Genomic DNA, 26,670 nt, shown 5'->3' on the forward strand with positions numbered 1-26,670 from the left:
GAACAAGCCCTGAGTTAGACATAAAAGTTTTAAGATCACTTAAACATAAATGCCTTCAGATAAGGTGACCTAGGAATTCACACAAGCTGTCCCTCAGGGTTTATGTCTTTTAGCAGTGCTTTGGATTAATCCCAAGCCTTCGTGTGTGCTGGGCAAACACCAACCACCAAGCTACATCCCCGGCCCAGAACTTGGCTCCTAATGCAGGTGTAAATGACTCCTAGGGAGACTGCTGAAAACAAGGTGATTTGCACAGAACATGAGGACATTCAGTCCCTGCAGAGGGTACAGGAAGAGCCTGGCACCAAAGAAAGTCCAGGTGTCCCCATATACCTTGTTGAAAGCTGCCTCTGCACCCAATCCCAATCTTGTGATGTGTCAGGATGACTGGTGACATCCTCTGCCACCCTCACTTCCATAAGGTCATGGTATTTTCCCACCTACATTGTTTTTTAAGTCAAAGGAATTTTTTTTTTTGGTACCAGGGATTGAACCCAGGAGTGCTTAACCATCGAGCCACATCTCCAGCCACCCCGCCCCCCCGCCTTTTTATTTATTTTTTAATTTAAAGAGACAGGGTCTTTCAAAGTTGCTTAGAGCCTCACTAAGTTGCTGAGGCTGCCTTTGAACTTGCGGTCCTCCTGCTTTAGTCTCCCGAGCCACTGAGATTAAAGGTATTCGCCACCGTGCCCAGCAATCAAAGAAATATTTTAATCTAATTTTTTGCAGTGCTGAAGATCAAACCCAGGGTGTTGTGCATGCTTGGCAAGTGCTCCACCACTGAGTTATACTCCAGCTCTTCAAAGCAATGTTTTTAAGTAAGTAGGTTCCTCCTTCCTCCCTTCAGCTTTCTTGTCCTTAGACCCTTTGCTGGCCCTGTTCTCTGTGTGGCATTCATCCACTACCTGATGGGAAGAAACTGGGAAGGTAGGCTTTGTGGGAGAGTGTCACTTGGACTGGGAGCTGGACAGTAAATGGTTTCCGATTTGAGAAGACACCTGAGCGAAACCAGACTCAGGCACCCCACTCTCACACTGCAGACCCCACAGTGATGGGGACTCGACCCAGGGCTTGCACATCCAGCAGAAGACAGCTCACAGAAAGACAGAAGGGCAGATCTGGGAGGCCGGCACCCCTGGTGCTGTTCTCACATGCGCAAGAAGAACCAGCCAGCGGATAATGGGAAGGAAGGTGGGGGGCTTCTAGATGCACCTGTGTCAGCCCACCAAGGAGCCCCTCCCTCCTGTCCTCTGAAACGCTTAAGCACCAGATTCACTCAGCCTATTCCAGAGCTAGTTCGCTAACCCTCTCCAGCCCACACAGCCACCTCATGGCTCCTCTGAGCTGGTTTCAAGCAGCCATGAGGACTATGAGGGAAGAAAGTACTGCCACTCCACAGCCTGGAAAGAGTGCTTCCTGAGCCTCAGGGGCCAGGTGACACCACTAGCTCCCCTAAGGGATTTCCAGGACCACAGAAGGACAAGGCTGGGTGAAAGAGACCCTCACCCTTGCCAGCAGCATTTGAAGCTGCTGGGGCCAGAGGACTTGCCCAAGGCACACAGGAAATAGTAGTGGAAATGCCACCCTCCCCAAACCCCAGGGTTCGTCCCAGAACTGCCTCTTGAGCTGGCTGCTTCTCAGAGGCTAGTTCTGGAAGGTTGAGCCCTGCTCTGCTGAGCATGCCAGTGAACACCCCAACATTCCTTGAGGGGGTCCTGCGGGTGAGCTCCAGATGGACTGGGGGGACTGCCACCGTCCATGGCTTCTTTCCCAGCGGCTCTGCCAGGCTCTGGCCATGCACCACAGCTGTCTGCCACTTCTGGGGATGGTGATTGCCATGTTTGTAGCTCCTCTCCTTGTTTGGAAAGATCTGGAGGCAGGTGAGGCTGCAAGGAAAGCAGGAATGACAAGTTGTGATCTGCCGGTTTGGCGCTGTGCTGGAGCGGTCAGGGAAACCTGTCTACAGGCGCGGGGCCGCCTCCACCTCTGCCAGGCTTGCGCGCTGGTGGACTTGAGCCGGTCTCCTCCTCCAGGCTCTGCAGGCCCTTCTCCACAGCCACCAGACCCCAGGAAGTGTCCCCTGGTCCTCCCACCACCACCCCGCAAGACTAAATAAATCCACACCTCCATTTGTCCCTCTCCTCCCTCCACGGGCTGTCCTGCCTCATGTCTGACTCAAATCTCTGGCTCCGATACGATGCCTCGTCTTGGAGGAAGGAACATATTATGCAGTCGTGCTGGTCCCTTCCCGCGCACTTGGAGGGATCCACCTAGGAATCAGTCACGTTGGGATTTTTTTCTCTGCGCCTGACAAGGCAATTTGTGAGGAGCAGGGCTTTCTCTCCGGCAGGATGCTAAGTGGGTGCCGAGGAGGTGGGTGTGGGGGTGTTCTAAAGAGATACCCAAATTAAACATCCAATCTGCCATGTCCTGTGTCATTCAACGCGATTCATCTTCTCTCGTGATCCCCGCTGGGAATGCTCCCAGAAGCCTGTGGACGTGCAGATGCGGTCTTTAGTGGCGAGCTGTTTATCAGCCTCCTCCGCAGAGGAGAACAAATGGACGCCCCGCGGCCCACCCGCCCCATTGTCATTCAAACAGCCGGTGCTCCGCGATCCGCAGCCTGTCAAACTGCCTCCCAGGCCCGGCTGCGGAGGGATTCCCTGGAGACTGTGTGGGAGGAGACAATGGGCAGGAAGAGGGGCTTGGGAATTTCTGGAACTCCACCACCCCCAACTCATATTGTCGGCCTCTGTGACTAAGTAGGTGCTGGGGCCGCAGCTCAGGGGTCCGGCTGAGTCTGCACATTCTAGAACCCACAAGGGACTCCCAAACTGCCACCAAACCTGCCCTCCCGTCCACCCTTCTCTGCATGTAGGACCAGGAGGTAGATCTGGCTCAGGGGACCAGAGGAAGCCCCTGAGCCCCTTGAGGTAATGGGGATTGAACCTAGGGGTGCTCTACTGCTGAGATACATCCCCAGCTCTTCGTATTTTTTAAATTTTGAGATAGGGTCTACAAAAGTGTGGAGGCTGATCTTGAACTTGCCTTGAACATCCCACTGCCTCAGCCTCCTGAGTAGCTGGGATTACAGACCCTGTGGCACCAGGCTCAGCAGAAAAGGGTTTTTGTTTGTTTGTTTGTTTTGATATATATCTGCAACATTACCTTCCACTTCCTGAGGTCCTGGGGCTCATGAATAATAACCCCATCTGGCCAGATGTAGGCATTCTCCCCAGATTTGGGAAGGTGAAGACATTTCCTAGTGGGAGACTTAAGGTGATTTGGTCTCAGAATTTCAGGAGGAGAGGTGAGGGAGGGAGGACCCAGGGGTCTGGGTCCCAGTCCAAAGGGCTCATCAGAGCTTCCCTGGCCCATAGCTCACTCCAGGCGCCACCTTTACGCAAATCCACCCATCAGTTCTCCAGGGCTTATTCTGTCCATCCAGTGCCATCAAAAGGACCCTCCCCTGGATGCGCCTCCACCACTTGGACCAACAGAGAAGGGATGGAGAATCAAGAAGGAAGCAGCCAGGACGCAGCAGGTTTCCTTTGAAACTCTGGTTTGTGCCAAGGGAAAAAGAAGGAATGGATACCTCACTGGATTCTGGGCTCCTTCACCCAGAATGGTAGCAACATTTCCACATCTTTAGCTCTACACTTCTCATCCTGGCTTCTAGTCTCAGCCCTGACACTAATTTTCTCTGTGAATTATGTGAGAGCAAAATATGACATCCCAGAATATGACTATAGCAGACCAGAATATCCCACCCTAAAATATGCCTGTTTGGCATCAGAAGTATTTTGAGCTGATTATTTTGAGAAGCAGCAGACATGGGAAGCTCTGAAACAGAGGAGCCGGTGCCCTTTTGTAAGGGAAGTTTACATCTATAAAGGAAATCTCTATTTGTAAGTGTCTCCTTGTAAGAAGCGAGACTCTGAATCATCAGAGAGCTTATCAGTGGAGAAGGCGCCAACTTTAATCTGTGTAACAAACCTAACCCATGTGCACTGTATTTTGGGGGGGTCACCCCCTCATTACTGGGGTCCCCTTTTCTTGTTTCTGCTGAAGATGACATTTCAATCTGAATTCTAAGCCACCACTTGGAGAGTTACTTATGTTTTCCAGGGCATCTGCTATAATTCTGACGTTGGATGTCCACTAAAGTTCCGTATATTCAAGGCTTGGTCCTCAGGGTGGCACTACTGGGAGGTAGTGGAACTTTTTAGAGGTGGGGCCTCATGACAGCTCCTTAAGTCATTGGGGGGGTGTGCCCCTGAAGTGGATTTTAGGACCCTTTCTCTTTCTCTCTTTCGCTTCCTGGCCACTAGATGAGCAGTTCTGCTCTGTCACACACTCCCACCATGACATGTGGCTCGCCACAGGCCAAGAACAACAGGGCCAGTCTGAACGGGAGCCTCCAAAACAGTGCCAAAATAAATTTTTTCTCTTTATAAATTGATTCTCTCAAGTATTTTGTTATAATGATAGAAAGCTAACTAGCATGGCCTCCTAGGTATGCATGAAGTGTATGCATTGTTTTTCTCTTGTTAATCGCCTTTTGTTACAAGGGTCCCAGCCTAGGAGACTAAAAGGAGTAGAAGGAAAAGGCCTTTTTCCTCTTTTGCAGAGTCTGGAGGGCCAAGCGGACTCTCTGTTGCTCGGTTTCCTGCTTCTAAGCTAGCAGGGAGTTTGGATACAGATGCCTGAGATCCACCCAGAGTCCCGATCTCTTTCTGGGCCTTTGCCTCCTGGTCTGGGGCAGCAGGGAACACCAAGAAGGGATTCCTGGAAGTCAGTGGCACCAGGGCAGCCCCAGTTGCCAAGATGGGTCACAGAGAATCCCCCTTTTACCTTCTGGTGGGTCTGTATCTGAGTCTAGGAAGATGAATTCATAGCAGACAATTAATAGGAGAAAAGGCAGACGCTTTATATGTTCACGGGGTATCACAGGAGATCGAAGACCCAGTAACTCAGCGAGATTTAGAGGCTTCTGTATCCTCTAGCAGGGGAGGAGGGAACAGGGCATGTCAGGAATTTAGAGGGAGGGTAAATAATTCTTAGGAAAGATGAACGGGCCAGAAGAACAAGTGATATTTTGTGACAAAGTTCTTTTGGGCTTTGGACATGTTGTCAACTCTAATCTTTCTTCCTATGATGTGCACCTGTTGGGGCTCAGCAGAGGATACCCCAAAGACTGTGGTTTTTTGTTTGGTTGGTTGGGTTTTGTTGTTGTTGTTGTTGTTTGTTTTGTTTTTTGGTACCGGGGATTGAACTCAGGGACACTTGGCCACTGAGCCACATCCCCAGCTCTATTTTGTATTTAGAAACAGGGTCTCAATTGAGTGGCTTAACACCTTGTGGTTTCTGAGGCTGGCTTTGAACTCGCAATTCTCCTGTCTCAGCCTCCTGAGCTGCTGGGATTACAGGTGTGTGCCACGGCGTTGGCAAGACTGTGGTTTTGACACACCTCAGAATCCAGCTCCCTCTCACCTTCCCCATCTCATCTTCTCCATCCCCCCCAACCCCCACCCCAGTGCAGGGGACAGCTTTCTGCAAAGTCTGTTTATCTGCCTAAAGTCCGGGTCACCAACAAGAAAGAATGACTTCCAATCCCTTCCTCAAGCTTTCATGAAATGTCACAGGAAAAAAGATGGGAGTCTGTCAACTCAGCTGAAGAGACTTTTGTCACATATCATTGTCCTCAAAGATCCCACAGAGAATCACTTACAAATCATCATCTTTTCGGTAGGCCAAACACACTGTCCCGGCTGTTTTATGGTCCACAAATTCATTAAGTTCCCCTAAGCATCATTTACTAGACCCCTCAATATCATTTACATTCCCCAGTCTTCGCCTCCTCTGCAGAAATGGAGTACACAAGTTTCTGAATAATTTGGGGCTAACAGATGTCACACTCTTGTGATTTAACCCTGTCCTGTGATTCTCTCCCTCCTCACATTTTGCACGTTAATAAATCTGCTCTACTAATTAATTTGTCTCTGTTAGTCTATTGCAGCAAGCCTGCAGAGAGCAAGGGAAACTTCCTTGCACCCCTTACACATCAGTCTCCCCGATGGATTTGACATCTGGGAAAGGGATTCACAATAACTGAATATACTCCTGGAGGATTCTGCTGCTAGGAAGAGAGGGAAGCTTCAGAGAAACCTGTCCTGCATTTGCTGTTTTCTGAGCTCTTTCAGTTTGAAGTAATCAGCAGACCAAAGCGTCATACTTTGGGGTATTGTTTTCTGAGCCCCAGTGCAAATACTCTGTCCCTTGTTCTTGTCATTTCACTGATACTCATAAGACTGAGAGAGTTGACACTTGCTTTGGAAAATTAGCCCTAGATGTTCAGAGCATTCACTATAAACCTCTTCCAGCAATAGAGCAAGGAGTTGGGGAGCATCTTGTCTCCCAGAGAATATTTGGTCGAGTTGCTTAAGGCTGGGGGTGGAAAATCAGTAACAGGGTGCCCACCATGTCTAGGCCAGAATGTTCTCCTGCTATGTCACAGAGCTGCCTGTAGGAATAAATGCTGGCACCCCAAGCTGGGCCCTCTTTACCTGGCCTTCAGTGCAACTAGCCACTTCCCACAGGTGGTGGCCAGTTGCTAGGCAGCGCCGACTGGCTTCAAGAGGAGTGATGAACAGGTCCACGTGGCTGGAGAGGTCTGACACCATGCTACGCTAATTCTTCATAAGCTCTGCCTGCCGCCTTTTATATATCAACCTGAAATGTAATTATCTTTATGGCTGGCAGAGTAAATCACCAGTATGTGTCAAAGAGATTTGCTCCTGTGTTTTATTACGTAATATATTAGCTCTACAGTTTTAAGATGTCATTACTTGGCTAATGGAGGGAAACGTTTTCATAAGCAAACAGTAATGCTGGTAGAAGCAGGAGCCAAAACCTTTCGGGAGAATTCTAAGTGGGACCTCAAGAGATCATTGGGTCCAACCCCCTGCCTCCAGGCCAAGAGACTCAAGGCAGACAGGGGTTCTGCACTCTCTGAGGGTTTTAAACAGGAGGCAGCCAGTGTGGGATGGAGAGATCGCATGTCCCTACGGTTCCACTCCTGTGTGCACCCAACAGAAATGAGTGCTGTGGCCACCAAATGAAATGCACAAGACTGTTAGTGGCTTTATTCCTAAGAGCCAAACACTGAAAACAACAGGATGTCATCAACAACAGAATGGAGAACAGATGATGGCAGCCAGGCGCATTGGCAGCACATGCCTGTAATCCCAGCTGCAGGAGGGTCTCTAGTTCAAAGCCAGCCTCAGCAAAAAGTGAGGCGTTAAGCAACACAGTGAGACCCTGTCTCTAAATAAAATACAAAATAGGACTGAGGATGTGGCTCAGTGGTCAAGTGCCCCTGAGTTCAATCCCCAGTACCCCTCCCCACCCAAAGAAAAGATCATGGCATATTTATTCAGTGGAATGCTACTAGCAAAGATAAAATGTGTATTATCAATTATGGACGAAACCCAGAGGCCTGCTGTGCTCCTCCCTCTCAGGGTTACAGCAGCTGTTCAGGCAGATGAGGTCACTGAATTCACCCACTTAGGTGGCTCTCTCAGAGCTCCAGGAATGTCCTCCTCCTCCAGTCCCAGATGACTTTCTCAGGATGGATTCACCACTACATCCCCCTCAGTTTCTCCCTCTCCTTCTTCCTCCTCCTCCTCCTCCTCCTCCTCCTCCTCCTCGGTGCCTTCAGGGACAAGCTTCTTTAGTTGCCACACCTCACAGTGCTGTGTGCTTAAATTCCTTCTTCTCTGGCTGTGGGTTCAGTGGACAGAGCAGCATGGCGTAATGGAAATAGTGCAGACACTCAGGGAAACCCACCTGGCTGTGACTCCTAACTCTACCACCTTTCCCTTTTGTCATCTTGAACCCATCACTCAGTCTAGGCACCAGGTTTAGTGGCACATGCTGTAATCCCAGCTACTCAAGAGGCAGAGGCAGGAGGATCACAGGTTCAAGGCCAGCCTCAGCAACTTAGCAAGACCCTGCCTCAAAATTAAAAGGGTTGGAGATGTGGCTCAGTGGTAGAGCCCTTGTTCAATATGTCCTCGTTCAATCTCCAGTATAACAAAAAATAAATAAACAAACAAACCCACTGAGTCTCAGTTTCCACATCTGCCATTGTGGGAAGTAATGAATGGGGGAGAAAAAACTACCTGAGCAATTTACTTGATGCCTAACTTGTTCTTTCCTGCATCATCCTGCATTCCAAACGCCTTTACTGAACTCCCACGCTGTCCCAGGCACCTTGGGAGGAGCAGGCCACCGCATCGGCTCACTCTCCAGAAGATTTTGGTTTTGCTCGGCATCCGATGGTCCACCATTCTGATTTCTCTTTTAGCAAATATCCTTCCTTCACCTGCCACTCAAGCCGTTCAGCTCCGGCTGACCCTCCTCCCGACCCCCAGTTCAGGATACTCCATCCCCTAGTCAGAGATGGCTTCTGGGATAGGCTCATGGTCCAGCCTGGTTCCATGGGCATCGATTCTGGGACATTTGTGTAATTCTTGAGCAAGGGTTGCTGTTTTTCCTCTAAGGTTGACCAGCTGGTCAAATGAAGCCTGGACCTGCTTTGCCACCTCACTGGGAGCATGTGCCTAAGTAAGGATAAAACAGCAAAGGGAGCTGAGAGAAAAAGAGAAAACATTCCTACAACTGCAATTAAGCACCCAGATTTAGCCACCCCAGCACTCAGTTGAGTCTTTTACACTTGCAAATAAAATAATCCTAATAATCAGCTGTCCTCAGTGACTAACATTCCGTGAGATTTGCTCTATGGCAAGCACAGTGCCAAATGCTTTATAGGCCTCACCTCATTTAAATCTCCAATAATCTTGTGAGGTAGGTGTAGCAGGGTGCTAAGTATCCTCCAAAAATTCATGCCAACCCAGAACCTCACAGTGTGACCTTATTTAGACCTAGGATTTTGCAGATGTAATTACTTAAGATGAGGTCATACTAGATGAGGGTGAGTCCTGAATCCAAGGACCGATGGCTTCCTATGAAGAGAAGAGGACAGAGAGACAAAGAAACAGAAACACCACGTAGAGATGGAGGCAGAGACTGGAATGCTGGGGCTGTCAGCCAAGGAACGCCAAGGAGTGCCGGGATCCACAGAGCTAGGAACCCTTCCCTTGACCCTTTAGACGGTATATGCTTTCCCAATACTTTGATTTTGGACTTCTGGCCTCCAGAGCTATGAGAGAATGAATTTCTGTTATTATAAGACATCCATTTTGTTATAGTGGTCCTAGGAAGCGAGTATGAGGGTAAATATCATCAATTATTTTTATTATTATTATTATTATTATTATTATTATAACATATCAGAGATTGAACCCCCAGGGGCACTATACCACTGGGTTATATCCCCAGCCCTTTTACTCTTTATTTTTAGACAGGGTTTCACTAAGCTGCACAAACTGGCCTCGAACTTGCAATCCTCCTCCCTCGGTCTCCCGAGTAGCTGGGATTATAAGTGTAATACCACTGTGCCCAGTGATCATTACCATGTTTGAAGATGAGAAAATTCAGGCTAGAGATTAAGTAACTTGCCTAAAATCTTTTAGTTCATTTAACACCAGAGACAAAATTCAACCCTGGGAAGATTACACTCTCTTTCTCACTCTTTCTTAATCCTTAAGTAATACATAGCAGGCTCATAGAAATGCTAGTCTCTAACTTTCCAGGACCATGTTTTACCGTACTTTGAATCCCCAGTACCTAGCTTTGTGCCTGGTATTTATTTATTTGGGTACTAGGAATTGAACCCAGGGGTACTTAACACTGAGCCACATTCCCACCCCTTTTTATTTTTTATTTTGAGATGGGGTCTCCCTAAGTTGCTTAGGGCCTCCGAAAATTGTTGAGGCTGGCTTTGAACTTGCAATCCTCCTGCCTCAGCTTCCCGAGCTGCTGCTTCTACAGCAGGGTGCTCCACCACACCCTTCCATATCTGGAATTTAATAGGTGACTATCACCATTTGGAAATTAAAGTAATTGAGAACCCTACTGAGTAGGGGCCTGAGAGGGCAAAGAACAGTAAAACACAGCCCTTGATCTCCAAAGGCAGCCTCCAAACAGGAAGGATTCTTGAGCTGAAAGCAAATTAGGCAGCAGATGCAGGAAAGCTCCCTGCAGTCCCCACCACTGCCTAGAAGCAGGACGTAGATTTACAAAGACAAAAGATTCCTGCCCCTCTTCTACCAGTGGGGACACAGGTTCCCCACCTCATACACCCGAGGAAACTACATCAACACGCCATCTTAACTAGCTGTTAGCTGCCAACCATTTGCCTTCCACAAGCTGACTCCCTTATCTTGTCACTTCTCTGAAAATTGAATGTTGTTTATTGAGAATACTATGTAAGTGGCAATCTGCAGCCACCTCTTCTAGAACACTTGGTTCCCTGATGTCTCCCATATAGAGATGAAACACGAATGTTACTCAGCTTCTGTTTTTCTCTTGTCCATCTGCCTTTTGTTCCCGGGGTCCACTCCAACTAAGAACATCTGAAGGTTAAAGAAACTATTATCTTTCTTCCCTACCCTAGACAGGGATGAGAAGTTTAAAAATAAGCCCAGGAGGAGCTCAGAGGAGGGAGAGTAGGAAGAGTTGAGCCAAAAGGAGGCCTCAAGGAGACTGAAGTTAGTGAGGGTCCTGAGAACTAGAGACCAAGAGGGTGACGGTTGATAAAGTAGAAGAAAACCATGAGGATGGGCAAGAGGAAGGACTTTGAAGACTCCTTTGGGGCGGAGTTCAGACCAGAGAGAAGCGGGCATGGGCTGGGAGGGGCTGGGCAGCCCAGATCAAGGGCTTGCTGAGGGCCAGGCAGGAACCTGGACATGATGGTAGTGGGTTCCTGTAGCAGGCTCTTGGCAGACACAGTCACGGCATTCTGTATGGGGACTTCACTGCACACGCTATCTCTGTGCTCCCCAGTTCCCCAGCTCCCCAGCTGCTCATTCTAGCAGAAACATCTCCCTTGCTCTCACCAAGGGACTATGGGTCTAAGCAGCCCTCCCTGTCTGAAGTACAGAAGAGAAAAGAAGACTGCGAGTCCCCCGGTCTCTCCTCATTCTTCATGGTGACTGTTGGATCACAGAGGACAGCATTTTAGAGGGTCATGTGGATTTTGTGAAAATAAGGAACAATCACGTAGAGACCAAGCCACTTAGACGAAGGCCTATTGGTTAGCAAGACATAAGGCTAGCCTTTCCTGATTGATACCAGGGCTGAGCAACAATAGGCAACCGAGGAGAGTCAGAGGTGGGGCAGAGAGAGAAAGGAAGCAGAGAGAGCTCTGTTTAGGAAAGTTAGGGGCGTAGGATGGAGTCAGTGAAGATATTAAAGGGGCTGGTCGGCTTCGTGATGCCCCACGTTGCCCGAGAGAGGCCAGCCTGGGCCTGGAGCTGCGATGAGGAAGTGGGGGGGCTGCAGGCCACCCTGGGTTCATGGAGCTGGTGAAAGTCCCCAAAGAGATGAGGAAGCGGTGGGGAGTGTGGGGAGCTCAGCGCCACACCCTCCTCCCCCAGCCCTTCCCCCAGCAGCAGAGGCCCCTGCTCCAGATAACCAGGCTGTCTCCTCCTCCTCCAGCCCCCACAGACCCTCCAAAGGTGTTTACTCTCGTCACAGCCACTCCAGGAAGCCGTCCTGTTACCCAGGTTTACAGGGTGAGAAAAACGGGTTCAGAGGACTTAAAGCCGCAGCCAGTCGGTGCCAGTCAGGGCTCAATGGCTCCAAGCCCCCAGGGCTTCGATGCTCAGGGAAGAGGCCCGGCTCCCTTCCAGCTGTTCTCTCCCACACACAGGTGTAGCCACCTCAGGGAGTCCCCACAACTGGAGACAGCCTGGGAGTGGTGAAGGATGTAATGTCCTCTGTTGGGATTTGTCACCATGGAACTCTTTGGAGCTGGCCCTGCCCCCAAAGCCTGGCTGTTGGAGAATTTCCCTATCCCCCTGCTTCATCAGGGGGCTGCAGCTTCATCACACCAAATCCCCAGACACTACCTTTCTTATCCCTTTGAAGTGAGGGGTGGCCTATGACCAAGTTCTGGGCAATCAGATATGAAAGAAGATGGAGGTGAGACTTCCAGGAAAGTTTCTTAAAAGGATGAGCAATTGCCCCACCCCATTTCCTGCCTAGAACTCAGCTTCGATGGCTGGAGCTCCAGCAGATATCTTGGGCCCTGAAGTCTAAGAAAGCTGTCGAAGGAGGGGGAAGCAGAAGCATGTAGAAGTCTAAGTCTCTGATGCCCCTGGAGCTGACATTGCAGCTCCAGAATAACCAGCTCTGGACTTCTGTGAGAAAATAAGCTTCTGATTGAAATAAATCTCTGCAATTAAGTCTTTAGCAGCAGCCCACAGAGACTGGTTATAGTGGTGGCCCAAAGGTAAACAGCTGCCACCCCAGGCTCCATTGTTTAAAGTATGGGACAACCCTCATCACTTGAATGGTGCCCAACTGGGAGAGAAATCATGGATTTTCAACAAACCCCAGGAAGATGTTAAAAATAATAATCAGGTCAGGCACGATGTATGCCTCTAATCCCAGCAACTAGGGAGTCTAAGGCAGGAGGATCAAAAGTTCAAGGCCAGCCTCAGCAATTTAACAGGCAACCTAGTAAGACCTTATCTCAAAATAAAAAAAATAAATAAAAAGGGCTGGGAATAAGTGTCCCTGGGTTCAATCTCTGGTACCATTGGGTACCATCATTATCATCTAGAAATGAGGAAGATCTGATACAAACCCAGAAGTCATGAGATAAAAGGTTGAACATTTTAACCTCATCAAAATAAATTTCTTTGTGGCAAAAATCACGTGTCAGTCAGGATGGATTAAGTATGCTGCTGCAAGAGAAAGGCCAAAATATTCATGGCCTGAGGCAACAAAATGCCATCCCTGCCCACGCCACCTAGCCCCTGCAGATTAACTGGGCCCTCTGTTCCCATGTTGTCTTATAGCCACCTTCACTTGGGGTTCTCAAGTTGAAGCCACAGCCATCGCTATGCAGAGGGAAAGTGAGTGTGTAAAGCACTAGCAAGGCAAGTTCCAGCCCAAAGTGACACACATACTTCTGTTTGCATTTGATTGAGCAGAGCAAGTCACACAGCTACACCTGGTTCAATAGAGCAGCGGCATCATACCTTCCTTCTTAAGGAGGGAAACCCGGTATTCACGAGCAATAATACACAAAAGCAAAAGGCTTAACCCGTTAGGAAAAGCTTTAGGCACCTCTTTTATAATCAGACGGTTTATTTATCTGATAAGTAAGAAGCACCTTTCAGGTACCTCTGTTATCCCAGCAGCTCAGGAGGCTGAGGCAGGAGGATTGTGAGCTCATCACCAACCTCGGCAACTTAGGGAGGGACTAAGCACCTCAGAGAGACCTTGTCTCTAAATAAAATATTTAAAAAGGGCAAGGGATATGACTCAGTGGTTAAGTGCCCCTGAGTCCAATCCCCAGTACCACATGACAAGGATAATAATAATAAGTGCTCACAAATCATCAAGAAAATGACCACATCCAACAGGAAAGATAGGCAAAGGATATAGACAGTCACTTTACCGAAAAGGGAATGAAGAGTGTTTGAACTCACCAATAGTAAGAATATTATACATGTAGCCAGGCACAGTGGCGCATACCCATGATACCAGCTACTCAGGAGGCTGAGGTTAAGACGATTACAAGTTCAAGGCCAGTCTGGGCAACTTAGTGAGACCCTGTCTCAAATCCAAAATTTTTGAAAAGAGTTGAGGATAATAGCTCCATAGTAGAATGACCCTAGGTTCAATCCCCAATACTACAATTAAAGGGGAAAAAAAAAAGAATACTGCACATGAAAATTATACCAAGATATTATTTTTCACCCATCAAATTGGCAAGGGTATGTGCAAGCACGTTCATCCATGGCAGACAGGCAATAAATGGGAGTAACTCTGTGGAAGGCAATGGGCATTATGACAAGACTGAAATTCACAGATCTCTTGGTAGAGTTCTTTCCTTCTCAAAATGTTTCTTACACTCATGAAAATTATATTTGTTCAAGGTTTTTCCTGTATTATTGTTTGTAATAACAAAAGATTGGAAACCACCTAATACCTTTTAATTGAGGACAGTCTAAATTATTTAAGTAAATTATTTCACTTTATTCAAGAAAATACTACATGGTTATAAAAGGAATGAAGAGTTCTTTTTGAAATGACATGGTGCAATCTCTAACATTTCACATTACATGAAAAAAATTAAGGTACTGAGCAGTGTATATAGTATATCACCATTTGTGTAAAAAAAAAAAAGGAGCACATTCTTAACTGCTTATATATTCTAGAAACGTCTCCAAAAATACATTTAAAGTGGGAAATTGTTTGTCACTGAAGAGAGCATAAGAATTTTCTTTTTGTGTCTTTTAAATTGTGAAATAGGGCAGGGAAGATGGGAAGGGGTTGGTCAATTGGTATTAAGTTCCAGTTAGGAAGACTCAGTACTGGTATTTATTGCACAGGAGGTGACTATAGTCAACAATAATGCATTGCATATTTTAGAATAGCTAGAAGAGAGGATTTTGACTGTCTCATCACAAAGAAATGATAAATGTTCAAGGTGATGAATATGCTAATTACCCTGAGTTGATGATTACATAATGTTCATAAGTAGCACCACATTGTACAATTGTTATGTGTCAATTAAAAATCAAATAAAACAAAAAATAAATTGTGACACAGCAAGGGGAATGTCTTACGTCATCTAACAATAAAATTAAATATTAAAAGAGGAGAGCTGCAACCCAAAAATTTCACTCCTGGGTGTATAACAAAGAGAACTAAAAACATACATCTGCACAAAAACTTGTACACAGATATTTATAGCAGTGTTATTCATTATAATCCAAAGATGGAGACAACTGGGAATGTCCATTAATTAACTGATGGATGAATAAAATGTGGTGTATCTAAACAATGGATGATTATTCGGCTGTAAATAGGAATGAGGTGGTGATACCTGCTGTAACACAGACATGCCTTGAAGATAGTATGTTAAGAAGACAACGCCAGGCACAAACCGCCACTTACTGTACAAATTCCACTTACATGAAGAGTCTAGACTAGGCAAATCCATAGCAACAGAAATGAGCCAGTGGGGCTGGGGGAATAATAACTGGAGGACACCAGGTTTCTTTTTGGGGTGATGAAAATGCTCTAAAATTAATTGAGATGATGGTTGCCCAACTCCATGAATATACCACACAGCTTTGAATTGCACACTTAAAATCGAATTGCATGGCATGTGTTATATGTCAATAAAGTTGCTTTTTGAAAAAAGAGAGCAAAAGAAAGGGGCCACGTGTAATGCCTGAACACACCATGAGCTCCCGTGGGACCCCCAACTCTGTCCTCAAGCTCTGTTGTCATGGTCCTTGAGTTCCTTCACAAGCCTCACAAGAGACTAGCAGGACAGCTCTCCTGGCCGGGTTCCTCAATGCAGAGCTTTTCCTGAGGGTGGTTTATTTGGGGAAGAGATCCTAGGAAACTCCAGTGGGAGGAAGTGGGGTGGGCAGAGTGAAACCTGGAAGGAGAGAGGCCAATGGGAGTTTTCTTTTTTTCTTTTTTACTATTCATTGATTAATTTCCCATTACTGGGGGATCAAACCCAGGGCCTTGCACATACCAGGCAAGCTCTCTGCCATGGAGCTACACCCCCAGTCATTTTAAAATTTATTTTGAAACAGGGTCTCATTAAGTTGTTGAGGCTGGCCTTGAACTTGCAATACTCTTACCTCAGCCTCAAAACAGCTGGGATTACAGGCATATGACACTGATCTTCGTTGGAGTTTTCTTAATGGAGCTGTTCACCACTGTGAGCAACTGAGGCTCAGTCCTGCTGGAAAGCCACTGAAGAACCATGTGAAAGGCTCCTGAGATGAGGAGGGGGACATTGCTCTGCTGTAGAGAAACCCTGGGCAGAAATCAGTAATGGAGGGATTGTCTGGCCACATCTGCTGTGGTGCCCGGGAGATATAATAGTAGCAAAACAGCAGGCTGAGGGCTGATGCCGAGTGAGCAGAGTGACCCAGCACATCTGGAGTCCCCATGTTACCACTCTCAAGAGCTCTCCCTTCTATGGTGGGGCACAGTGGCACATTCTAGTAATCCCAGGGGCTCAGGAGGCTGAGGCAGGAGGGTCAAAAGTTCAAACCTAGCCTCAGTAACTTGGCAAGGCCCTAAGCAATTTAGGGAGACCCTGGCTCAAAATAGAAAATAAAAAGGGATGTGGATGTGGCTCAGTGGTTGAGCGCCCCTGGGTTTGATCCCTGCTACCAAACAAACAAAAAACCTCCCCTCTTCCTATATAATTTTCTGGAATTGACTCAGAAGGTCTAATATCATTTCCAAAAATCAAACCCATCCTTAAACAGCAAATATGTCTTGACTTAGTAGATTTTCAAAGACATGCGTTATAGGCTTGCCACAGACTGGATCTGGAATGTCCCTTGAAGGCCCATGTGTTAAAGACTTTGTCCTCAGCTTGGTGCTATCACAGGGCTATGGGAACCCTTAAGAAGTGGGGCCTAGTGGAAGATTTTAGGTCTTTGGACATTGAGCATCCCCTCGAAGGGGATTGTGGGAGCCTGGTCTGCTTCCCTTTTGGTTTTGCTTCCCGTCAATGAGGTAAGGGCCTCCTCTGCCATGTGCTCCAGCCCAGGTGTGCTGCCTTGCCACAGGCCCAAAGCCATGGGCCAACTGACCATGGACTGGAACCTCCCAAACTGTGAGCCAAAAGAAGCCTTTCCTCTTGCAAGTCACTTCATCTCAGGTATTTATTGTAATAACAGAAGGCTGACTACGAGGCCACTGAACATACCAGATGTGGCTTTTTTTTTTTTTTAAGAGTAATTCTGAGCCAAGTCTGGCACATGGGGAAGGATCAGGCTGTGAGATGCTGTTTGGGGCCAACAAGGAGGAGTGACTGTAAAGCAAAGCATCTGGTTGCTGTAAACAGGCTCTGACGGCAGCGCCCAAAGGGAGTTTAAGAGACACCCTGAGTCACCGTAGTGGCACTGGCATGAGCGGGCTGTCCCAGAAGCAAGGATTTTTTTCATGGGATGACAGTCATCCGAATGCATCGGGTAGTGTAGGTGGAGTGTCCTTCACCATGCAGAGGGTGTTGACACGAAAAGTGCCCCCATCTGTCCTTGGAGAGGACAAATCTCTCACCAGCCAGTCCTTCTGGAAGGCATCCAGGGGTTCCTGGCACTCTGCAGTATTTTAGAGGAAACCGAGAGCTGACTCCAGCCCATTCACTGGGAAACCAGTCAGGAAAATGGAGCCGAGTCCAGGGGGACTGTACCCCATTCCCATCCCCACCCCAATGCCACAGTCTGTGGAAGGAAAGAGTCCCTCATGAGGCAAGCTGTCCCTGAGGCTCAGGGCAGAGTCTGAAGACAGAAGATGTCTGGCCTTAGACCCTGGCATGGAGCCCTTGCAGTACAGAGAGTTCCGCAGGGTGATGTCAGGTTGCAGAACACAGGCAACCCAGTAGGCTTGAGCCCAAAGAATGAAAGCTGTCACCCTCAGCTCATTCTGCTCACTACCAGCCATCTGTCAGGTGCAGCTGGTCCCAGGAGTACAGGGTTCCCTTTACCTCCTAAATCTGGAAACATGTTCTTCCCGCCTCACTCACGTTCCCCAGCTCCAAGCGGGCGCTGGACTGCGCAGGGTGGCTCTTCTTCTGGCCCATCCTCACACAGACTTGGAGGTAGCCAAGACATTTTTTGCTAAAGAGGAAGAAACCAGCCTCTTCTGGCACGAGTCCTTCCCTGCACGAGGACCCCACCTCGACCTGTGGCTTTTATCCTCAGAGCACTTTCTCCACGTTGAGTGCCTTCCATGTAGTCTCCTTCCAGCAGCCCAACAATGTGGGTACTTTTATTTTCATTCCACTTTATTGATGAGGAACCAGTTTCAGAGAGGCGAAGAGGCTGGCCTGAGCTCCCACAGTGAGTGACCAAGGTGTCCACTAATTAGCACATCAGTAGACAGAGCTTCGTAACTGCCCACCAGCTCTCATTTCATTAGGCCATTTACTCTTCACCCTGATCCGGTGTGATAACTAATCACATCAATTATTATGCCCCCTTTAAAGATAATAACAGAGAGGACCAGATGACTTGCACAGTCACCTGGCCGGGAAAAGGCAGTCAGTGATGGAACTAAAGACCCAGCCTGTCTGAATTTCAGTATTTTTTAAAAAATTAACACATATTACTTGTACACGTTAATGGTGTTCAGTGTCTATTTCCATACATGTATCCAGATGCACCAATCAAATCCAGCCTCCCTTTTATGCCTTCCACCCCTACCCTTCCCAATCTCTATATATTTGGCTAAAAATGACAAGATTTCATTCTTCCCTTTGGCTGAATAATATTGTATTGTGTGTGTGTGTGTGTGTGTGTGTGTGTGTATCATATTTTCTTTTTTTTTTCCCCCAGGGGGAAGGAGGTACCAAGAATTGAACTCATGAGAGTTTAACCACTGAGCCACATCCCCAGACCTTTTTATTTTTTATTTAGAGACAAGGTCTCACTGAGTTAATTAGGTCCTCATTAAGTTGCTGAGGCTGGCTTTGAACTTGCAATGATCCTCCTGCCTCAGCCTCTAGGATGATAGGCATGTGCCCCCATGCCTTCATCCATCCATCTGTTCGTGGGCACCTAGGCTGGTCCATATCCTGGCTATTGTGAATATTTGCCACAATAAACACGGGCATGCAGGTATGTGTTTAGTAAGCTGATTTCATCTCCTCTGGATATATCCCCAGAAGTGGGAAAGCTGGATCAGGATGGATCCATGTTTAGTTTGGGTGTGGGGAGGGTATGGCTCTTGCTCCATTTCTTCTCCTGACTCTACCTACCTCTGTTGCTAGAATTGGCCCCCGTGGTGGGTTCAGTCATGCCCCCAAGAAGATATGTCCAGGTCCTAACCCCTGGTACTGTTTGGAGATAGGTTTGCCACGAGAGCATCCTGGACTTAGGGTGGCCCTAAATGTGATCACCTGTGTCCTTATAGGGGGAAGGAGAGGGAGACGTGGAGATGTGAGACACAGTCACAGACCATGCTTCGTAAGGATAGAGGCAGGGACTGGGGTGACACTGCCACAAGCCAAGGAACATCTGGAGCCACCAGAAGTGGAAAGAGGCCAGCGAGGCTCCTCCCTGGAGCTTCCAGGGACGCAGCCCTGCTGACACGTGGATGTCACACCTCTGGCCTCTGGAATTGTGAGAGAATCTGTTTTGGTAGCATTTGGTCTGGCAGCCCTCGGAAACCATTTCAGTCCCTTGATGAAGAACTCCCTGAATTTTGTTTTGTTCTGTTTTGTTTAAAAAAAAAAAAAGCCTGCTGACTGTGAGCAGGGTGGCCAGGTGGACGTGCCAGCGTGCAGAGCCACGCTCCTCAGACGGGCTCGCTAGTCCCTGGTGCTCTGGGGGGCGCTGGAGACACAGGGCCAACGCGTCCTGGAATATGAATTGACTCAAAGACTCAGAGGAGAAAGCTAAGGATTTTTCACTGGTGAGTAATTTAAAACAAAGAGGGAGGAGTTGTGGTCAGAATACCAAGTTTGCCTGATTTTTTTTTTTTCCAGATGAGACAGGAGCTTCAAAGAAAAGCTATGGTTGATTGGGCTGTGTCCCCAGACTCCCCTGACACAGCTACCCACCTTGGGGTACTCAGCTTCACCCCATTGCAGGAGGAGTTCCTGAGGAGGAGGGTTTTCTCAGGCTGCTGGGCCTCCCAGAAGTGCTCCTACACCCCAGGGCTCTCGGGGTGCCCTGAGGGAGCAGGGAGCTGCTGGTGGAGGCAGTAAGACTCACCTGACTTCCAGGCCCAGAGCCCGGGCTTCACCTTCCGCCTCATCTTCTGCTGTCTGGCCTCCAGGCCTCTGCGAAGAGGTCTCAGTCCCCAGCCCTGTTTGGCCTGGGGATTCCTGAGGTGGCCCCAGGACACTCCCCTTGGAACCTCACCAGGACTCCTTCCCAAGCTAAAGGGGAACTTGGGGGAGAAAGGGGATGGGCCAGCAGAGAGACTATTCTTTCCTGGGACGAAGCTGGACAGGGCTTCTCCATTGCCTCCTCCCCAGACCTGAGCAGCAAGAGGCCACTCAGAAGTGGCAATAATCAATGTTGGCTTTGGGAGCTTGGGAGCTGGGGTGGGGGCGCGGTATTGGTGTTAAGGTGATGCAGACAGGAGCAGTATCTCCCAAACAGTTCTCTGGAATAGAACAAGTGAAGGCAGAATGGTCTCCTCTCTCCCACCCTCCATGCAGGGTCTGATTAAGAGCCCCTTCCCAGTGATGAAGACAGAACTGAACTAGCCTGAGGTCCGTGGGCCTGGGGTGAGGGGAGAGGAAGGCCAAGGAGGGTGCTTGTCTGTCCCCTCTGCCCTACGTCCTTTGGCTTCCCTTCTTGGGAAACAGGGGTGCTGATTTCTCCCTGCACATCCTCCCTGCTACCCATAGACCTGAGTTCCAGAAGCTTCTTCAGAGAGTTCCAGAAGCTTCTTCAGAGAGGAAAGATCTTAGGAGGCCTGGTCAGCTTGTATTTCTCTGGTCCAACCACAAATAAAGAAGTGGATACCAAATGGAGATGGGTTGGAGCTGCAGGGGGCAGCTAGGAACCATGAGGTCACCAGCCCTTGGTAGCTGGAGGACTACAGGCAGGTCCAGGGGAAACTCAGCGGCCTTCATGCTGCTTATGGCTTTGGCTGCTTCCTTTGCGGTTGGCTTTCCAGCCAGGGGCTCCTCTTGCCCCAGCCTTTTCCCTCCTTGTTTCAACAGAGCCACCTCAGTCCCTTTGGGCCACCGGGTACACAGGCTTTCCCACAGGTCACATGGCTGCATCTCTTCTCAGAGTATCTCTCTCCTTCTCTTCCACCCTTTGGTCCTCCAGCCCCTCCTGGAAACCAGACTCCCGTCTTCTCAAGAATGCATGAGCATGCGTGTGCGCATGCAAATTCAGCCAGAGGGGTGTGCACATGCATGATAACACGTGTATTTCAATACATGTATTGGTCCTTAATTTTCTAGATAATGGAGCTTAATTCCCAAGAGAGTGTTCTGGAACCCAGTCATGCTGTGCCTCAGCCCAGTGTGTGCCATGCCTCTGAAGGCTGCCAGGAACTGAACAATCTCTACCACCTGGCAATGAGCCAGAGCTATACAGGCACTGTTTTATCAAATGCTTGTGACAACCCACAGGAAAGCAATGGCAGCTATTCCTGCAAGAACTGGAGGCAACAGTAACAAAAAAGCAAAAAGCAACTGGCCAACTTGGGGGTTGCTCCAGATGTACCTGACCCCACAGCCCACGGTCAATCCTCGCTATGTCTTCAGCAGGGGGCAGGCTGAGCCCAGGCCCAGGGATAGGGAACAGTGTCCACAGATGGTCCCCAGCCACACTCCTCTGACACAACCAGGGCCGGGGTACTGCATACAGTGGCACCACACACCACACCACGACACACCAGGGAATTTAAAAAATCTTTTACACTTCTAAATGGAAAATTTCAGGAACTAGTCTAATGAACCCCCATGTACCCAATACCCAGCTTCAAAAACCATCAACATTTTGACCATCTTATTTCATAATTCTGTCCCACGCATTTTTTTCCCTGAAGATTTAAAAAGCAAATCTCAGACATTTTATGACACCTGTAAATACTTCATGAGGCATCTCTGACAGATGAGGACTTTTTCCCTTTAATCTAATTAAAATACCATTACCACACCTAGCAAAATGAGCCAGGTCTCCTTAATGTTACGTAATGCTCAGTTCGTGTTCAAATTTCCCCAGGCACCTCAAAAATGCCTTTTTACTGTAGGTGTGTGCAAATCAGGATCTAAACCAGGCCTGTCCACTGCATTTGTCTGATGTCTCCTAATCTTTTATGGAGGACCACCTCCATTCCCTCATGTCCCCAATGTCTTCCACAAGAAGGTCTTGTTCCATGAAATGTTTCACATTCTGATTCACTGATTCCATCCTCATAGCGCTATTTAGCATCCTCTAATCCCCCTACAGATCTCTCCAGAGGTATAAAGTAAATCACACCATTTTTCTGCTTTAAATCCTTCCAAGGGCTGGGGATGTGGCTCAAGCGGTAGCACGCTCGCCTGGCATGCGTGCGGCCCGGGTTCGATCCTCAGCACCACATACAAACAAAGATGTTGTGTCCACTGAAAACTAAAAAAATAAATAAATATTAAAAAAAAAAAAAAAATCCTTCCAAGACTTCTTGTTGCCCCTAAAACAAAACCCACACATTTTCCCCAGCCTACAAGGACCTGCCTGTCATTTGTCTTCTGATTCCTTCTCAAACCTCATTTCTCCCTCCTCACCCTCTTTCCTGTCCCCTCAGCCCCAGTGGCCTGGCCTCCCTGTCCTACTCTGAAAGTTCAGGAACTTTTCCTCAGGGTCACTGCAAACAGAAGCGGTCATTTCTACCAGAGACGCTCCTCCCCAGCTCCACTCAGCCCAGCCAGATCTTCCTCATCCTTGGGGTCCTCTTAATGACCTCTCCCCAGACAGGCCTACCCACCAGAGGAGACCCTCCCACCCTGCAGGGATTTTCCCTCCAGTCTCCTTTTGGTATCCATTGCCGCTTCTCAAAATATGTGATTATTTTTGCCTATTTGTTTCCTTGGTGTTTAATGGCCTCCTCCCTCCTCTCCCACCCAGAAGGTGGCAGGTTTGGGGAGGCAGAAATGTGTCTATCTGGTGTCTACCAGGCCTATCACAGGGCTGAAAACATGGTCACAACTCAAGTATTTGTTTATTAATAGAATAAATGGAAAAAAGAGGTTTACCTTCCAAAGAACTCATAATCTAGCCAGAAAGAGAGAAAACAAAGATAATTCAAGACTTTCTAATTGATTGACATCTATTAAATACTGACTAAAGACCTCCATACTTTTCTGGGCACAGAGGGGATATCACAGGCATAAAGCACATGCTTCAGAGTCTGCGGAAAGGCACACGGGTCGGGGAAAATGAAGAGGCCTAAGTACTCCTGGAAGGCTCCACAGGGAAGGGGTCCCAGGGCTGAGCCTCCAAAGTAAAAATCCCTCCCATTTCCACAGTGCCAAAGATGCCTGGGGCGATTCTCCCCTTTTGAGATATAAGGGAATTGAGACTCAGCGATTTGCCCAGGTTCTACAGCGAGGAGGTAACAGAATGACTAGAGCCCATAAGTCCTGACATCTCCCTGTTGTGCTGGGTGGGCAGGCGCAGTGAGGAGGAAGGTGGAAGAGAGGCAGTAGATTCCACCTGGCAATGGCCAGGGGACCAGAGGAAGCAGAGGCCCAAGAAAGAGAATAGAGAGTCCCAGCCCAGAACTGTGGACCCTGGGAGGGTGGGAGGGGCTGCATCAGATCTGCCCCATCAGGTGGGACCTGGGGTACCTGGCCCAGGGCCCAGAGCCTAAGGAGAGATCCTGGTCCCTGGTTCTGCCCAGCATTTGCTGGTGCCCTGCCTTTGGTGTGAGCTCTGGAAACTTCACACACTTAATCATAGGCTCCTCTACTTTATGAGCTTAGTATTTTTGTTTGTTTGTTGTTTGGGGTCTGCTTGTTTTGATACTGGATATTAAATCCAGAGACGCTTTACCACTGAACTACACTGCCAGCCCTTCTTGGTTTTAAGACAGGTTACCAAATAGCTAAAGCTGAGCTCTAATTTGCAATCCTCCTGTCTCAGCCTCCCAAGTATCTGAGATTGGAATAACAGCCTGCTTAGGTTTTGTTTTTGTTTTATTGAACTCAGGAACACTCTACCACTGAACTCCAACCCCAATATCCTTTTTCAAAATTTTTAATTTTGAGATGGGGGTCTCACCAGTTGGCCAGGCTGACCCAAATGTGCCATCCTCCTGCCTCAGTCTCCCAAATAGCTGGGATGACAGGTGTGTGGGTATGTACCCCTCCCCCTCCACACAGTTATTTTTAATTTAGACAAAATACTTCACTTGGCTTTCATGATCCCAGTCAACCAATCTTTTTGTCTTTTTACTAGAGCTGTCTGTTTTTACGGTTTTGATCTCTACTATTTTATTAATCCTTTAGCTTTTTTTTTTTAATGAGGGTGTTGTTTACTTTACCTCTTTTTTATCTTTTGCTTCTAAATGCAGACAGAGATAGCAGTTTTAAAAAGAGAGGCCAGCAGGTGGTCCTGGGCTGATGAGGTTGGGGCTCCAGGCCTGGGACCCCATAGCCTGAGCCTCCAAATATGGACCTCCGGAAAAGACTGCTGTGCCCGTTAAAAATGACTCATTTCAGCAACCCAGAGAGTCACAGGGCAGGTGTCTCATAGAGAGGAGAGTATTCCCTCCACAGCCAGAGGACTTACCAGAACAGGGCCTTGTAACTTATTTGTGGGAGGATAAGTGACATCTTGATGAAACGGTTTTGACATGAAGACACCAGACATGGCATCCTGTGCTCTAAAAGCAACCATTAAGCCTTAGTTTACTCTCACTGCCAAGCAACGTGCAAAGCAGGCTCTTGGCTCCACCCCCAGACGCCAGCCCAGGGTTCCCATCAAGAGGCAGGAGTTTCTGCAGCACAGGCTTCTGGGTAAGCAGCCAGACCCAGCTGCATGGAAACGTCTCCCATGTCAAATTTGAGGGGTCCAAATGTTCTTTCATTCTACTGTTTGGGGCTTTGGTTATTTAAATGTGTGGGTGCCCTTTAAAGGCAAAGTGTCGTCTTTGTTTTCGAAATTTGCATAAATGGCTTCATCGAGTCCTTTCTGTCTCACACTCCTCCCCTCTGGGTTGCTCGTGAGACTAGTGATCGCTCATTATTTCTGACCGCTGCTTGATTCTCGAACGCCCTTGTTTTATTTACCCGTCCCCTGGTGAAGGACACCAGGCAAGCTCACAGCCTCACTCGTGAAATAAGAATCTGGGGTTACAGAAAAGGAAAGATGGTACGTACCGAGTCTCAGAAGAGAATTGCCCACGAGCCTTCGGAATGCAGAAATGCCCATGAACCTTTGAAATGCAAAATAAGCATTCCTGAGCAACCCAGCCTGCGTCCTTAGCCCGTGCCCTTGGCCCATGCCTTTGCCTATGAAAAGTAACACGGGGCAATGCACAAGTGCTGGAAAAACAGGGTACAACTGCATTACTCCACCCTGCCCCACCTCTAGCCCAGTCCCTAACTACAGTCCTTCCATGAATATTAACACTCCACACCAAAGAGCTGCTGTCGCTCTCTTTGGAGCTAGCCACATTCTCCTTGAACGTGTACCTTCTTTTCTGAATAAAATTGTCTGTGTCTCTGGCTCGCACTCCTGAAATTCTTTTCCATCAGGTATGCCAAGGACCCCACTTATCCTGAGTCGAGGTCCCCCTCTCCAGGGACTCTTCCCGTGACATCTAGTACCTGATTCGATTCCAATTTTCTAATATTTGCAATTCAAGGAGTTAAAATTGTGCCTTATTTTAATTGTGTTTAAAAGATTGAGCAAGTTTTCATATAGCACTAGAGATTCAGAGGTCCACTTCCATGAAGGGCTATTTAAATCCTCTTCCTTGCTTTTTGTTTTTTATTTCCTATTGGATTCTTATGCTTTTCTTATGGCTTTGCAGTTGCTTTTATATATACTGGATATTAAATCTTAGTCAACTTTAGACTTTTAAAAGAAGTATCTGCTCTCACCTTGTTACCCTTATTAAACTTTTGTTTACACAGTGTTTTTTCTTTTGATAGCAATCTATAATGTTGACATGGTCAGACCCACTTATTTTGTGCTTCTGGTTTTTGCATGGGGTTTTTGTTGTTGTTGTTTTTCAGGTTTTTAAAAAATCTCTTAAAAGAAATACTCACTCTGAGGTTCTGAGTTATTTTTAATATACCCTCTTTTATTTGTGTTTATAATTTTGATTTTCACATTTAGGTCTTTATCCATTTGAATTTTAAAAATAGAACATTAAGTATGAGTCCAGGGGCTGAGGGTTTAGCTCAGTGGTAGAGTGTTTGTCTAGCATGCTCAAAAACCTGGGTTTGATCCCCAGCCCTACAAAAAAAAAAAAAAAGGTATGAGTCCAACTTAATTTATTTCTGAAAGAGTAGACTACTTTTCCTGATCCCCTTTACTAAATAATTCATCATTCCTGCACTGATTTGTGATGCTTTCCTGTGAGGTTTTGTTTGCTTAGAATTGTTTTTGTTTATTACATTTATTTATGTATGTCTTTATCTTCCTGGTCTCTGACTTGTTCTCTTGGCCCATTTGTCTGTTCCTATGCCAGTAACACACTGCTTTTATTATTATGACTTTGTAATCAGTTTGATTATCAACAGAGCAAGTGTTGTTTCTTTGTTCTTTTTAAATCGGATTAGCTATTTGTGGATCTGGATTCTTCTATATAAATTTTGTAATCAATTTAATTCCCTCAAATTCCTGCTAGAATTTCATCGAATGGAGGAAATTAATTTTGGGCTAATAGGAGTCTTCCCAAGATTAAATCATCTCAAACATAGATATAGTATTTCTATTTACTTAGGTCTTTTCAGCTAGTGGCCTTTAGTGAAATTTAATTGCTTTTCTTTGTGGTCTTGGGCCCTCTTTGTTATGTTAATTCTTA

General features: G+C 47.4%; 1 protein-coding gene across 2 annotated transcripts; it reads right to left on the reverse strand.

Annotated features, from left to right (window-relative positions):
• Positions 1–443: 443 nt before the first annotated feature.
• On the reverse strand, positions 444–25,091 carry LOC124088885 (uncharacterized). 2 transcript variants are annotated; one of them, XM_046438690.2, is made up of 3 exons: positions 25,016–25,085; positions 24,426–24,519; positions 444–1,886 (listed from the first exon to the last, which is right to left on the reverse strand). In XM_046438690.2, exons 1-3 carry the CDS (start codon positions 25,065–25,067, stop codon positions 1,424–1,426), a joined length of 609 nt encoding a protein of 202 aa, XP_046294646.1. In that variant the 5' UTR covers positions 25,068–25,085; the 3' UTR covers positions 444–1,423. The 2 variants fall into 2 exon arrangements, 1 of the variants encoding a protein (XP_046294646.1); XR_009226185.1 differs by lacking the exon at positions 444–1,886 and adding an exon at positions 22,131–22,265 and having other exon boundaries at positions 25,016–25,091.
• Positions 25,092–26,670: the final 1,579 nt, after the last annotated feature.

Source organism: Marmota monax, unplaced genomic scaffold (genome assembly GCF_021218885.2).
Source record: "Marmota monax isolate L192 unplaced genomic scaffold, Marmota_monax_Labrador192_F-V1.1 WCK01_AAM20220418_F8-fsc00081, whole genome shotgun sequence".
In the NCBI taxonomy this organism is placed as follows: domain Eukaryota; kingdom Metazoa; phylum Chordata; class Mammalia; order Rodentia; family Sciuridae; genus Marmota; species Marmota monax.